Below are 17,123 nucleotides of genomic sequence, written 5' to 3'. Positions count from 1 at the left end.
GCTGTTCAGGAAGACCATACGGCACCTCAGGAGGGGGAAGCAGGAAACCATCCAAGCTGTGTACAGCAAGGATGGGACTCTGCTGACTTCAAGTGAGGAAGTCGTAGGGCGTTGGAAAGAGCACTTTGAGGAACTCCTGAACCCAACTACATCAGACACACTCTCCCTGACAGGAGCGGAGCCTGAGGATGATGGGGGATCGACCTTGATCTCTCGGAGTGAAGTCACTGAGGTAGTTAGACAACTCCACAGTGGCAAAGCTCCGGGGGTTGAAGAGTTCCGTCCAGAAATGCTGAAGGCTCTGGGTGTTGAGGGGCTGTCTTGGTTGATACGCCTTTTCAACATTGCGTGGAAGTCTGGGACAGTGCAGAGGGAATGGCAGACTGGGGTGGTGGTTCCCTATTCAAAAAGGGGGACCAGAGGGTGTGTGCTAACTACAGAGGTATCACACTACTCAGCCTCCCTGGGAAAGTTTACGCCAAGGTACTGGAAAAGAGGGTTCGGCCGATAGTCGAACCTCAGATTCAAGAGGAGCAATGTGGATTCCGTCCTGGTTGTGGAACAACTGACCGGCTCTAAAATCTTGCGGGAATCCTGGAGAAGGCCTGGGAGTATGCCTATCCAGTCTACATGTGCTTTGTGGATTTGGATAAAGCGTATGACCGGGTCCCCCGGGAGATCCTGTGGGAAGTGCTGAGGGAGTACGGGGTGAGGGGAACCCTGCTGAGGGCCATCCAATCTCTGTACAACCAAAGCAAGAGTTGTGTCCAGGTGCTTGGATGTAAGTTGGATCCGTTTCCAGTGGAGGTTGGTCTCCGCCAGGGCTGCGCTGTCACCTATCCTGTTTGTGATTTTCATGGACAGGATTTCTAGGAAAAATCGTGACCATGGCGGAGGGGGTATACGTCTCGAAGGATTCAAGGTTGCGTCACTGCTGTTTGCAGATGATGTGGTCCTGATGGCACCTTCGGTTTGTGACCTTCAGCTCTCACTGGATTGGTTTGCAGCCAAGTATTCAGCGGCTGGAATGAGGATCAGCATCTCCAAATCTGAGGCCATGGTTCTCAGCAGGAAACCAATGCTTTGTACAGTCCAGGTAGAGAATGAAACTGTCCCAGGTGGAGGAGTTTAAGTATCTCGGGGTCTTGTTCACGAGTGAGGGAAAGATGGAGAAGGAAATCAGCCGGACAATCGGAGCAGCTGGGGCAGTATTGCAGTCTCTCTGCCGCACTGTTGTGACGAAACGAGAGCTGAGCCAGAAGGCAAAGCTCTCGGTCTACCGAGCTATCTACATTCCTACTCTCACCTATGGTCATGAAGTGTGGGTCATTACCGAAAGAATAAGATCGCGGATACAAGCGGCCGAAATGAGTTTCCTCAGAAGGGTGGCTGGCATCTCCCTTAGAGATAGGGTGAGAAGTTCAGTCACCCGAGAGAGACTCGGAGTAGAGCTGCTGCTCCTTCGGTTGGAAAGGAGCCAGCTTAGGTGGTTCGGGCATCTCGTGCGGATGCCTCACGAGCGTCTCCCTAGGGAGGTCCTCGTTGCACGTCCCACTGGGAGGAGACCCCGTGGCAGGCCAAGGACCAGATGGGGGGGTTAAATCTCCTCTTTGGCCTGGGAACGCTTCGGGATTCCCCAGGAGGAAGTTGCTAATGTTGCTCTGGAGAGGGAAGTCTGGGGGTCTCTGCTGGAGCTGTTGTCCCCGCGGCCTGATTCCGGATAAGTGGTTGAAGATGGATGGATGGATGGATAACCAGACATCCACCATGCCATTGAGACTCCTGCACATGCTACTGCTACCTCTCCTTATTGCCCACTCACTTACTCACGTCACTCACCCCACATACTGCCATTCTAAAGGGAACACACACACACACACACACATACGCTACTCTCACAACACGCCTCGCCAAATGTGGCGATTAGTATTACCACCTTTGCTTCAAACTTAGGTAAACATTTAATTAATAAGCATTGAGATCTACACAAAGAGTTATAAAAAGTGACAGGTAATAATGTAGTTGTTATACCTGTCCTGCTGTTCGGCTCCGGTGCAGACCGTAGTCAAGGAGCACAGGGAAGACGTTCGCTTTCGGGTCTATGCCATTTCAATGCTTTTTAATTTATATTTTAACCTTGTAAAATTGTTCTTTGACTGTGATTGTTTAATGTAGTGTAAGATTTTCTGTTAAAATAAAGTCAATATTGACATTTTTAGTAGTTCCCTTTATTGGAAAAGTATCGATATACATTCTGGTACCGGTACCGGTACTAAATTATTGGTATCTGGACAACCCTACCCTGTATGCAAGTCATCAAAATGTATTTCCCATGAATCAGTTTTAGTACAAAAGATGCATCAAATTAAAGTAAAGTTTGATTAAAAAAAGTATGAAAATGTTTTTACATAAATAAAAAAAGGATGAAAAATGTTGTAATAAGTTTTCTTAAATTCAGCGTAGGGCCCCGATTTAGCTCGGGGTGGTCATGAGTATTACTGTATCGATATCAGATCGATAGAGTGTGAAGACATCAACATTTTTTTGAGATATTTTATGTCTATTTCAAATTTGTGAGGGAAGGGGGTTATTGTGTTGTTCAATATTGTTGTTATATATTTTATTTACAAACTTAGGTAATAAGTCTAATAAGAACAAAAGAGCTTTGGAGAAAAAAAGCCAAGGGATTTGATTGAGAGCCAAAATTAGGTTTTTCCTATATGTTTATCTATTTTGCACTTTATTTTGCTGTAATAAAAGGGAATATTTGTATTATTTTATTTATTAATTGTCTTATTAGTCATTATTACTATTATTACTATTATTGCTATATCTATTGTCCGCCGTCTACATATAATTTTAACATTCTTGGCTGCTATTACACTCAATTTACTTCAGTATGGTGCAGACTCGGAGTGATACGCTCGAACTGCTTCACCAACACACTCATGTTTTTGATGATTTATTTCTTTAATTCAATGGATATCTTCCACTTCTTCTTCTCAGCTCTGTCCTTCACACTTTTTTTCCTTCCATGGTTGGAAAACAAAGTTATTTCGCTCTCTGGCTATAAACTAATGCTAGTGAGTAAGACCAAATGTTTTGGGCGGCTCTTACAAGGTGAACAGTAACATTCTAAGGTTGAGCTACCGCTGTACACTTTCTCTTGGAGGACAACAGGTGCGCTTGTGCAGAGTACTTCTCTACAAAGACACAATGCCCACTTGTGGCGTGACATTCATATTACAGCTTTTAATGCGATATTTTTCCATTGCATTTATTTATTGATTTTTGTATGTAAATGACTCATGACACTCTGTGACAGTTTTGGGCTTATGTGTGTATTTTCATGTGCTTGTTGATTGAGTTCCAGTGCTCTTGTTTTATTGTCTCTGCTTCCTGTGTGTGTTCATTTCCTGTCACTTCACCTCTGACATGAGTGTTGCCTCCCTCACCTATAAATACCTGGTTGCAAATTAGGACACACCTGTCCCTGGTTACAAAATCAGGTTTCTTCCTATACCTGCCCCTGTCCGTCTGGACAGGGCTGGGTCATTGTTTGTTGCAACCTTGGCAAGTGTAGACCTTTTTGTGCACTTCCAGGCTACATAGGTTTTCATTTTCTCTCAATAATTAATTTTTGTCACTGCGCTACGCCTGCCGTCTCTGCATCCTGGGTGGTCACGCTTAAAGCTTCACTTGCACGAACATGATTATGTTTTTAAGCCAAATTCTACTAACCAGAAAAAAAAGTTTGAGTTAGAAAAAAAATGTAATACACAGTGTTTTAGCATCACTATCTGATTTTATGGATGGTGCAATCGTATGTGCACAATATGTATTATTTGTTGCTCTTTTTTTTCCCCTCGTATTTTACTTAAGTAACTGAATGTAGAAATGGTGCCGCTGAAGTGGCAGCTGGTTGTTTCAGCTCTGTGCTTTTTTTTGTGTGTTTTATGTCCTTTGTGTTCATTAATGTTTGGTTCTTGTTTTCATTTGTATTTACCTTATTTTCTCAGACTTTTTGAATCTTCACCGCAACCAAATTTGTCCGCATTGTGTGATAAAGCCTATCCTATCCTATTACTGTCCAGAACAGTGCTTAAACACAACAAAATACAAATATAGTATATATATATTGTGTGTAGATGTATATATTGTGTATATATATTGTGTGTATATATACATTTGTTTATTCTTTATTTACAATTATTTTCTGTTATGTCCCTTAATTACAGTAAAGATACCATTAAAACAGGGATGTCCAAACATTTTGACTTGGTGGCTGCATTGGGCTAAAATAATTTGGCCAACTGCATGTAAAGTAACTATATATTTATATATATATATACATATATACCGTATATACACAGCATATATATATACATATATACCCGATATACACAGCATATATATATATATATATATATATATATATCAGGGGTGTAACAGTACACAAAAATTTCGGTTCGGTACGTACCTCGGTTTAGAGGTCACAGTTCGGTTCATTTTCGGTACAGTAAGAAAACAACAAAATATAAATGTTTTGGTTATTTATTTACCAAATTTGTAAACAATAGCATAACATACATATACACACAGGGTCCATTGCCAGGGTTAATGTGGTCAACATATATAAAATAAAAACTAAATAAAATAAGGCTCAGAATGGTTTCTTAACAAAACCTTTCTACATATAAAGTGCTTTTTTTGATTGATTAATTGAGACTTGTATTAATAGATTGCACAGTACAGTACATATTTCGTACAATTGACCACTAAATGGCAGAGGTGTGGACTCGAGTCACATGACTTGGACTCGAGTCAGACTCGAGTCATGAATTTGATGACTTTAGACTCGACTTGACAAAATGTAAAAAGACTTGCAACTCGACTTAGACTTTAACGTCAATGACTTGTGACTTCACTTGGACTTTAGCCTTTTGACTTGACATGACTTGCTACTTTCCCCAAAACCCAAAGCTTAAAAAGTTATTTGGGAGCGCTCCGTATTTTTCATTTTCTTCGTCTGTGTCTATCAGCGTGTTGTTCCTGTCAGCGTGTGTGCTCTCAGTACAATAGCCAATCAAATTAGATCTACGTTGTTTTCATCACACAGCATTCATCCAATCAAATTGCAGGACAACCAATGAAGAAGAGTTGTCAAACAACGCAGCAGTGAGAAACAATTATGCCAAAGTTGGTTTTCCTTCGGGTATAAAAACTACGACTTGGTCAACAAAAAAACGAATTACCGTATGCAAATCACGCAGTTGGAATATTACAGACGGAGATGCAACAACTTCCAACTTCGTTCGACATTTGAAGTTGCACAAAGAAGGGTAAGTTTTGAATGTAAGATAACGTTTATTGGCTAAGTAACGTGACTTTTATTTGCTGTGTAGTTAAATGAGTGAGGCTGTAAACTCACTGCTAACGTTATAACCATAGACATCTTATAAGTAGACGCAGCATCGAGCGCTACTGCCTACTGGCGCAGACGAGACGCGGGCCGCCATCTTGGAGTGGTTATCCGCTCCACTCAGTGCAATTCATTTGGCAGGAGCAATGAACTGTGAGCGCATTTAATTCATTTTACCTCACTGAATACCAGAGGTGGGACCAAGTCATTGCTTTGCAAGTCACAAGTAAGTCTCAAGTCTTTGCCCTCAAGTCTCGAGTCAAGTCCCGAGTCAACACAGGCAAGTCCCGAGTCAAGTCCAAAGTCAAGACTGGAAAGTCTCAAGTCATGTCCCAAGTCCTGCATTTTGAATTTCGAGTCCTTTCAAGTCCTTTTAACCACAGACTAATATATTTACACAGATTGTGTATGCTTTTAAAACGCTGTATTTAATTATTAAAACAAGTGCATTTGAAATTGCAGGAAAAAAAATAGTGCTGACATTGCACTTCATAATAGCACTATTATCCAGTCATTTTAAACATTTAACTCATTCCTTTACAGAATAAACACATTTAAAAAAACAAGTGCAACTGTACTTATTTGCACAAAAGTGTTAACATTGTATTTCCAAGGCATATTGCATTGTAACTAGTTCCACAGCAATTTCTATCCTGTTCTTACCTTATCTTATTGATCTCATCTCATACTGTGTGTGTGTTGATGTGTGCGTACATATGAAAAACATAACAAAAACATGAACAAAACAAAGAACAGAGTTGTACTTTTTAGATGTCAGGGCCCTATGCAATATGTTCACATATTCTTAATATAGTATACATTTTAACTGACCTTTATTTGACTATGTTTGTGTTTTTGTAGGTGGCTAAAATATGCGGTGCTGCTGATCGCCGTCTAACGTTACGTTACTGTGTGTGATACATTGACTAACGTAACGTTACGTATAGGTACCTCATGCAACCCTGCTTAAAAAAAATCACTTGACAAAATGTATGAATAAGGTAGCGAACTGCAGTGGACGCAACAGATTGCCGTGTTTGCAATGACGTTATAACCATAGACATCTTATAAGTAGATGCAGCATTGGCTGCTGTGACACGAGCAATTTGGCCGCCATCTTGAAGTGGTGATGAGGAGCCGGCGAGCAGCCTAAACTGACAGTTGACAGGTAGAAAACAAAGATGGTGTTCAGCGTTTTCCTACTCAAATGAGCGGACTGTTGAAAATAAGAATCGGGTGATTACTTTTCACAAGTAAGATTTAACATTAATGTACTATTGGTTGTATTTTATGAAAATAATATTACCACAGAGTTGAGAAGGAGCAAAGATCTTTAATATTTGTATGTGAAAATCACAAAGAAATCTTCTGGGGGAGGATGACCCCCTTACAGGGGTTTGCTTTACAAACTTTCAGCCCCACCTAAAACAAAATTCACCAGCCGCCACTGATTATGATGCATTCTCATTTTAGGCAAAATATAAGACAATACTTTCTTAACAGTATAATTGTAACCAGGAATAAGTCTTCAAGTAACAATAATAAATGATAAATGGGTTATACTTGTATAGCGCTTTTCTACCTTCAAGGTACTCAAAGCGCTTTGACAGTATTTCCACATTTACCCATTCACACACACATTCACACACTGATGGCGGGAGCTGCCATGCAAGGCGCTAACCAACAGCCATCAGAGGCAAAGGGTGAAGTGTCTTGCCCAAGGACACAACGGACGTGACTAGGAAGGTAGAAGGTGGGAATTGAACCCCAGTAACCAGCAACACTCCGATTGCTGGCACGGCCACTCTACCAACTTCGCCAATATTCAAATACTAGCATTGTTGGGTAAGACAGAATTTGGTTTTATTCTGAATCCAGTGAAACAGATTGGTGGTTTTAGCTGATATAAAGACTTCCAGGTGTTTATATATGCTTATGTTGAAGTATTTGGCAGACGCTTTTATCCAAAGCGACATACATAAAAAATACATATAAAACAATCACTGTAAACATGATCATTTAAGGGAAGAATGTAATACAAAATATCAATACAAAGGTCAAGACAGAATAAACTCTCTGCTGCTGCAGCAACAGAGATACGGTCTATAAGATATATAGATATCTAATGTATTCATACATTGTTTATGTAGCATGTATATATAACCTCATCATATTGTTTCTTCAATTTAAAAATAGCTGACCGTTTTTTTTCCCTTCTTCTCTGGGATTATATTCCCAGTTTTGATCTCGGACGTCTGGTCACTTATAGTTTATAAGAATATTATATTACTGTTAAGCAAACTATGAATAATAAAACACGCCAAAACATGTGTCCTTTATCATAGCTACACATATAACAAAAAAGCGCGTGAAAATCAGTGGTATTCAGTGAGGTAAGATCATTTAAATGCTCTGACAGTTCATTGCTCCTGCCAAATGAATTGCACTAGTTGAGCGGATCACCACTCCAAGATGGCGGCCCCGCGTCTCGTCTGCGCCTGTAGGCAGTAGCGCGCGATGCTGCGTACCCTTATAAGATGTCCATGGTTATAACGTTAGCAGTGAGTTTACAGCCTCACTGATTTAACTACACAGCAAATAAAAGTCACGTTACTTAGCCAATAAACGTTAGCTTACATTCAAAACTTACCCTTCTGTGTGCATCTTCAAATGTCGAACGAAGTTGGAAGTTGTTACGTCTCCGTCTATAATATTCGAACTGCATGATTTGCATAGGGCTATTCGTTTTTTGTTGACCGAGTCGTAGTTTTAATACCCGAACGAAATTAACTTTGGCATAATTGTTTCTCACTGCCGCATTGTATGACAATTCTTCTTCATTGGTTGTCCTGCAATTTGATTGGATGAGAGCTGTGGGATGAAAACAGCGTAGATCTAATTTGATTGGCTGTTGTACTGAGAGCACTCTAGCTGACAGGAACAACACGCTGATAGACACAGACGAAGAAAATGAAAAATACGGAGCGGCGCGCTCCCAAATAACTTTTTAATCTTTGGGTTTTGGGGAAAGTAGCAAGTCATGTCAAGTCAAAAGGCTCAAGTCCAAGTGAAGTCACAAGTCATTGATGTTAAAGTCTAAGTCGAGTTGCAAGTCTCTTTACATTTTGTCAAGTCGAGTCCAAAGTCATCAAATTCATGACTCGAGTCTGACTCGAGTCCAAGTCATGTGACTCGAGTCCACACCTCTGCTGAATACCACTGATTTTCACATGCTTTTTTGTCATACGTGTAGCTATGATAACGGACACATGTTTTGGCGTGTTTTATTATTCATAGTTTGCTTAACATTAATAGAATATTCCTATATGCTATAAGTGACCAGACGTCCGAGATCAAAACTGGGAATATAATCCCAGAGAAGGGGAAAAAAACGGTCAGCTATTTTTAAGTTGAAGAAACAATATGATTAGGTTATATATACATGCTACATAAACAATGTATGAATACATTAGATATCTATATATCTTATAGACTGTATCTCTGTTGCTGCAGCAGCAGAGAGTTTATTCTGTCTTGACACTTTGTATTGATATTTTGTATTACATTCTTCCCTTAAATGATCATGTTTACAGTGATTGTTATATATGTATTTTTTATGTATGTCGCTTTGGATAAAAGCGTCTGCCAAATACTTAAACATAGACATATATAAACACCTGAAAGTCTTTATATCAGCTAAAACCACCAATCTGTTTCATTGGATTCAGAATAAAACCAAATTCTGTTTTACCCAGCAATGTTAGTATTTGAATATTGTTACTTGAAGACTTATTCCTGGTTACAATTATACTGTTAAGAAAGTATTGTCTTATATTTTGCCTAAAATGAGAATGCATCATAATCAGTGGCGGCTGGTGAATTTAGTTTTAGGTGGGGCAGAAAGTTTGTAAAGCAAACCCCTGTAGGGGTGTCATCCTCCCCCAGAAGATTTCTTTGTGATTTTCACATACAAATATTGAAGATCTTTGCTCCTTCTCAACTCTGTGGTAATATTATTTTCATAAAATACAACCAATAGTACGTTAATGTTAAATCTTACTTGTGGAAAGTAATCCCCCGATTCCTATTTTCAACAGTCCGCTCATATGAGTAGAAAAACGCAAAACACCAGCTCGGCATCTTTGTTTCCTACCTGTCAACTGTTAGTTTAGGCTGGTCGCCGGCTCCTCATCACCACTTCAAGATGGCGGACGAATTTCTCGCATCACAGCAGCCAATGCTGCGTCTACTTATAAGATGTCTGTGGTTATAACGTCATTGCAAACACGGCAATCTGTTGCGTCCACTGCAGTTCGCTACCTTATTCATACTTTTTGTCAAGTGATTTGTTTTAAGCAGGGTTGCATGAGGTACCTATTCATAACGTTACGTTAGTCAATGTATCACACACAGTAACTTAACGTTAGACAGCGGTCAGCAGCACCGCGTATTTTAGCCACCTACCAAAAGACAAACATAGTCAAATAAAGGTCAGTTAAAATGTATACTATATTAAGAATATGTGTACATAATGCATAGGGCCCTGACATCTAAAAAGTACAACTCTGTTCATTGTTTTGTTCATGTATTTGTTATGTTTTTCATGTGTACGCACACATAAACACACATTCAGTATGAGATGAGATCAATGAGATAAGGTAAGAACAGGATAAAAACTGCTGTGGAACTAGTTACAATGCAATACGCCATGGAAATACAATGTTAACACTTTTGTACAAATAAGTACAGTTGCACTTGTTTTTTCAAATGTGTTTATTCTGTAAAGGAATGAGTTAAATGTTTAAAATGACTGGTTAATAGTGCTATTATGAAGTGCAATGTCAGCACAATTTTTTTTCCTGCAATTTCAAATGCACTTGTTTTAATACATAAATACAGCGTTTTAAAAGTGTACACAATCTGTGTAAATATATTAGTCTGTGGTTAAAAGGACTTGAAAGGACTCGAAACTCAAAATGCAGGACTTGGGACTTGACTTGAGACTTTCCAGTCTTGACTTTGGACTTGACTCGGGACTTGACTCGAGACTTGAGGGCAAAGACTTGAGACTTACTTGTGACTTGCAAAGCAATGACTTGGTCCCACCTCTGCTAAATGGTAACACCCCAATAAGTTTTTCAACTTCTTTAAATCGGGGTCCACGTTAATCAACATTAAACTGCCTCAAGTTGTTGTTCAGATTAAATAAAATGACAAAACTTTTCTTCTACATATAAAAAGTGCAACATTAAACAGTTTCAAGTCAACTCAGCCTCAGCCTCAGTTTCAAGTCAACTCAGCCTGGCTAACTTGGCAGTAAGAGGATATATGGGCTCATTGTTCTTCCACCATAGAAGTGGGTCAAAATCTAGTTTTTAATGCAATATGGACTTATATCTGCTGCTATAAAAACATTTGTTATTGCTTTAGCCCTGCCTCACTTGCCGAGGAGAGGCTGCTTGAATGCGGTGGTGGTGCTTCAAATGGGTTAGCATGTGTTATGAGAGTAGCGTATGTGTGTGTGTCGCCCTTTAATATGTGACAGCATGTGAGGTGAGTGTGTGGGCGAGCGAGGTGAGGGAGCGGTAGTGTGAGTGCGGTGAGTGGCTAGTGTTTTTTTGGATTGGCTGTGTGCAAGACCTCAATAAAGCCACGATTTGCAACTAATCGCCGGACTCGTCATTTACCCTGGAGTCCGGAGCTGTGGATACCCACTGCCGGGTAGAGTGAAGGTTGTTGCCCCCGAGAATACATCGGCCCTGGAGGAGTGTCTCCCCTGCGCTCCTCGACTACGGTCTAGGAGCCGGAAGCAGGAAAGGTGCAACACATGTTTGACGTGTTGTCAGAAGCAGCTGCTGAACAATGTCGGCAAACCTCCGTCCTCCATTGTTGTATCGCGCAGCCAAAGTGTTCCCAAACGGGAGATCTTAACGAGGCAGGAGGGTCTTCCAGATCTGGCTTTTACAGGTTGTCCTAGCCCGGTCGCTGCTAGCATGTGTACTGGTTCGGTACACCTCCGAACCGAACCGAAACCCCCATACCGAAACGGTTCAATACAAACATATATATATAATATAATATATATATATATATATATATATATATATATATATATATATATATATATATATATATATATATATATATATATATATATATATATATATATATATATATATATATATATATATATATATTAGGGTGCAACAACTAATCGATTAAAATTGATTATTAAAATAGTTGCCGATTAATTTACTCATCGATTCGTTGGATCTATGCTATGCGCATGCGCAGAGTTTAAAAAAAAAAAAAAAAATTGTTATGTATTTATTTTTTAATAAACCTTTATTTACAAACTGCAACATTTACAAACAGCTGAGAAACAATAATCGAAATAAGTATGGTGCCAGTATGCTGGTTTTTTTTTCAATAAAATACTGGCTAGGATAGAAATGTAGTTTGTCTCTTTTATCCGATTATTAATCGATTAATCGAAGTAATAATCGACAGATTAATCGATTATCAAATTAATCGTTAGTTGCAGCCCTATTATATATATATATATATATATATATATATATATATATATATACATATATATATATATATATATATATATATATACATATATATATACATATATATATATATATATATATATATATATATATATATATATGTATATATATATATATATATATATATATGTATGTATGTATATATATATATATATATATATATATATATATATATATATATATATATATATATATATATATATATATATATATATATATATATATATATATATATATATATATGTGTGTGTATGAAATGCGCCAAACATGGATAAGTGTGGAGAGAGTGTTTTACATTATTTCCATCATGCACTCTAATAGATTTAAATGGGTGTATTTTACATTTTTATTTTTTTTTATGGTGTTTGGACGTTTTTCATAATATCCACAATGTTCATCGAGTAGGTTGTGTTATTTGTGACCATGTGTGTTGACCTTTATATTAGTTGGATTTTTTTTTGGACTAGGGAAGATTGTTTGGATTGTGTCATTTAATCAATCAATCAATCAATGTTTATTTATATAGCCCTTAATCACAAGTGTCTCAAAGGGCTGCACAAGCCACAACGACATCCGCGGTACAGAGCCCACATAAGGGCAAGGAAAACTCACCCCAGTGGGACGTCGGTGTGAATGATTATGAGAAACCTTGGCGAAAGCAATGGATGTCGAGTGGGTCTGACATAATATTTATTTAAGTAAATACTGTGCTATTATTTCCAAGATATAAAAATGGGACCCATTACCTCCCTGCTTGGCACTCAGCATCAAGGGTTGGAATTGGGGGTTAAATCACCAAAAATGATTCCCAGGCGCGGCTACGCTGCTGCCCACTGCTCCCCTCACCTCCCAGGGGGTGATCAAGGGGATGGGTCAAATGCAGAGGACACATTTCACCACACCTAGTGTGTGTGTGACAATTATTGGTACTTTAACTTAACTTTAACTTAAGTACTTTCAATAATTATTGATCTATTTTACTAACATTGTCCACAAGATGGCAGCAAGTACATGGCATTCAGAGACTGCCTGGTATTTAAGATTAATTTGAAACCACTCTGTGTTGCGATGCTTTGTTGAACTCATGACGGGCCAAGTGTGGCCCGCGGGCCGTAGTTTGGACACCCCTGCATTAAAATGATGGTACTCTTGTAAGTGGGTAAACTTACCAAATCCCAAATGATTCATTCTCTCTCTCTCTCTCTCTCTCTCTCTCTCTCTCTCTCTCTCTCTCTCTCTCTCTCTCTCTCTCTCTCTCTCTCTCTCTCTCTCTCTCTCTCTCTCTCTCTCATGTTGTACATGTAAAGTTAAGAATGTCAAATATTTTCGATAATTAGGTGGACATTAGTGTTGGGAGCTCCCTTGAGAAATTTCACACTGGAATGACGCAAGAAAAAGTGTTTCGTTTTTACTCATAAGTTCCATGTCTCCTAAACAAACTCCCACTCCCAATTAGTCAGAGATATACAGTAAGGAGGAGGAGGGAACGTCTTCGTGAGGATCATCATGTAACCTTCATAACCTGCAGTTCCTCTGCTCTCAGCTGCAGGAGCTGTCAAAGCTGCTTCTTTGCCATGACTCAATCTGGAAATTCCTCCCCACCTCACCAGTTTGCAAGAGCCAAAAAGTCCTTGTGATGTGGAGAATTCACACCTAAAGCACATAAAAAACTTCCAGCTCATATGCTAATTAGCACTGGAGCGGGTTTAAGCTACCAGACTGGCACTGCAGAGTAGACTTTTCACAATAATTGAAGCTCTGCAGAGCTCGATTGGGTGAACGCAAGCTGATGAACAAACGTTTTGACTTAAACGCTTGAACTGCTCTTTCAACATGGAAGTAGTAAGGCTAAGTGATTGCCTAGAAACTTTTGTCCAGCTCCTAGAAAAATGTCTGTCACAGATCAGTGGTAGATAAACAGACCTGCCTGCGAGCTGTCTCGCTGACACCAGTACAAGACACTGTCAGCGGTTTAACAATGTGAAGGACAGCGCTTTGGCAGCAGGACATTCCTCCTAAATCACATTGTTTTAAAAAAATGCACGATGCAGACAGATGCTATCCTCTGATTCACTTTGCTCCATAACAGGAAGAGGATGCATCTTGGACAGATGGTGTAAAGAGCAGCTGTCGGTGTTTCTATCATCAAGGAAATACATTGTCTGTCTGCTTGCTGTTATGTAATTGTATAAATGAGCACTTACAGTAAAATGCAAGCAGGAGAGTAATAATGAAAGATGGTTAGCCCGCCCACAGAAAGAATGTTTTATCCAACACAGATTTCTCTGCCCGGGATGGCAACAGGCGGGGAATCCGTGTTTTCCCAAGCAAATGAAAAATGATAATTGTTTATGGTATCATGCTGGGAACATAAATAAGTAAGAGGATCCTTGAAAGGGGAAATCAATTATTTATGTAAGCAGTTTTACACCACAGGGCTTTAACAGTTTTAACAGAGTTTTTATTCATTATTTATTTATTATGACCCGCACTTAAATTTCTTGTAAATTGTCACAATATACAGCTACAATAATATGGACTTGTTTAATATAAATATTAACTGATTCACAATGTGATATGTATTGTCATTCACTTAAGGATATGTATCCATTTATACGGTTTACTCTGCTACAATAATATGTGTGGGCGGTTTGTGAATGTAAACAGTTAGACACAATAAGCAAGAGGGGACAATTTGTATTATAGCTTGATTCCTTTTATTCATTCTTAACAATATGTATTCTCTTTCGCAGAGCCTACCCATGTCTAGTGTCAACAGCACAACTAATGGTGAGTATTTTGGTTTGTTTGTATTTTGTCATATTGTATTGACCTGGATACAAGACAACCCTGAATATAAGAAAAACCCTTTATTTAAAGATTTTTACAGTGGTACCTCGGTTTGTGTATGCTTTACTTTTCATAGGATTCAGTTTTCATGGAAAATGTATGCCAACATTTTGCCGTGGTTGTCATACAGCCAATATTTGCTTGTAAAGCTATGTAATCTATTTGCTTGTCTGCGGATTTGAGTGCCCAAACAAAGAACCACATGCATTGGTGACTGAATCTCTGTGCTTTTATTGATTTGGTTTGGTGTTCATGTCTTTCTAACAAGCAAATAAATATAATATGGTCCATCACATGTAAATATACTGAACAAAAATATAAACGCAACACTGTTGTTTTTGCTCCCATTTTTCATGAGTTGAGCTCAAAAATCTAAAACTTTTACAATATGCACAAAATATATAATATTGTTCACAAATCTGTCTAAATCTGTGTTAGTGAGCATTTCTTATTTGCCAAGATAATCCATCCCACCTCACAGGTGTGGCTGAATAAACTGCATGATTACTGCACAGGTGTGCCTTAGGCTGCCCACAATAAAAGGCCACTCTGAAATGTGCAGTTTTGCATCACCTCTCTGTGCCACACGCCATCGAATGTGAGCATTTGCCTACTCAGCCAGGTCGAGACCCCGATGAGGACGACGGCATGCAGATTAACTTCCCTGAGACAGTTTCTCACAGTTTGTGCAGTATATTCTCTGGTTATGCAAACCAATTGTTGCAGCAGTTGTCCGGGTGGCTAGTCTCAGATGATCATGGAGATGTACCCGCTGGATGTGGAGATCCTGGGCCGGTGTGGTTACACGTGGTCTTCGGCTGTGAGGCCGGTTGGATGTACTGCCAAATTCTCTGAAACAACTTTGGAGAGGGCTTATGGTAGAGAAATTAACATTTAATTCACGGGCAACAGCTCTGGTGGACATTCCTGCAGTCAGCATGCCAACTGCACGGTCTTTCAAAACTTGCAACATCTGTGGCATTGTGTTGTGTGATAACACTGCACATTTCAGGGTAGGCCTTTCACTGTTGGCAGCCTAAGGCACACTTGTGCAATAATCATGCTGTTTAATCATGATTATTGCATCTTGATATGCCACACCTGTGAAGTGGGATATCTTGTCTTGTCAAAGAGGAAATGCTCACTAACACAGATTTAGACAGAATTGTGAACAATATTTAGACAAACCGTTTTTTGTGTGTATAGTATAAGTTTGAAATCTTTGAGTTCAACTCATGAACAATTGGAGCAAAAACAAGAGTGTTGTGTTTATATTTTTGTTCAGTGTATGCGATTAAACATGTATTTCACACTTCTACATGTCAGAAAAGGCGTAGGAAAAAGCAGAGCTTATTTACTCCTACACCTTTTCCGTTTTTTAGCAAACAGGCACACAATTGTTTAGTTCCTGTACTCAATGTTCAACAGAAACAACCAATTAGTCAATAAATAAATCAGTAACGTTTACATAAATAAATCAATAAAGTTTAAATGAATAAATAAATCATAATTCACATAATTTTCTGAATATGTAATGGATGATTGCATTGTGCCTCATTTATCAAGTTCAAGATGTATATCAAGATTCTTCTTTCTTGCACTGTGAGTTTAAACCGTTTCTTAAACTGGATCATATTTATCCATTGTTTGACTTCTTCGCTTAATCTATTTCATAATTTAATTCCACATAATGATATACTAAAGGTTTTAAGTATTGTACGCACATACAAATGTTTTATTGAGTCTGACTGCTAGATAAGTCACCATGGGGTCAAAAAAAGTTTCACGTGTCGGCACTTTGATAAAGATGGTGAGAATCATTTTGCTCATTTTTTTCATTTATTATCAAAATATAAAATAAATGTAATATAGACCAATACATTTTTGGTGAGATTGTTTGTTTAGTTGATATTTTTTATGTTTTTAGGACAAAGTTAATACAAAAGGAGACGACTGATTACGTTCTAAAAAACATTTCCTTGCTAATGTGATTTTTTTTTTTTGTCAATTAAAGGCAATTATAATTGTAGATAATGGACTGTTTCATTTTCAGTTTTATTCATATTATTTTATATATCCAAATCAAGGCCCATACATTTTTAATCACTGCAAACAACTTTTTTCTTGTAAATTTTTAATTGATTGATTGATTGAGACTTTTATTAGTAGGTTGCACAGTGAAGTACATATTCCGTACAATTGACCACTAAATGGTAACACCCGAATAAGTTTTTCAACTTGTTTAAGTCGGGGTCCACTTAAATTGATTCATG

The 17,123-nt window shown here is 38.5% G+C and overlaps 1 protein-coding gene across 1 annotated transcript in view; it reads left to right on the top strand.

Annotated features, from left to right (window-relative positions):
* The window catches only part of pgfb (placental growth factor b), a 63,877-nt gene that overhangs the window by 33,129 nt on the left and 13,625 nt on the right, over positions 1-17,123 (top strand). The window contains exon 2 of the mRNA XM_062042120.1: positions 14,754-14,790. Within this exon, the coding sequence (XP_061898104.1) occupies positions 14,754-14,790 (37 nt within the window). The remainder of the gene's footprint in view (positions 1-14,753; positions 14,791-17,123) is intronic.

The sequence above is a fragment of the Entelurus aequoreus genome, linkage group LG03, assembly GCF_033978785.1.
Source record: "Entelurus aequoreus isolate RoL-2023_Sb linkage group LG03, RoL_Eaeq_v1.1, whole genome shotgun sequence".
In the NCBI taxonomy this organism is placed as follows: Eukaryota; Metazoa; Chordata; class Actinopteri; order Syngnathiformes; family Syngnathidae; genus Entelurus; species Entelurus aequoreus.
The sequence above is the reverse complement of the archived record's forward strand: the minus strand, read 5'-3'. Positions and strand labels throughout refer to the sequence as shown.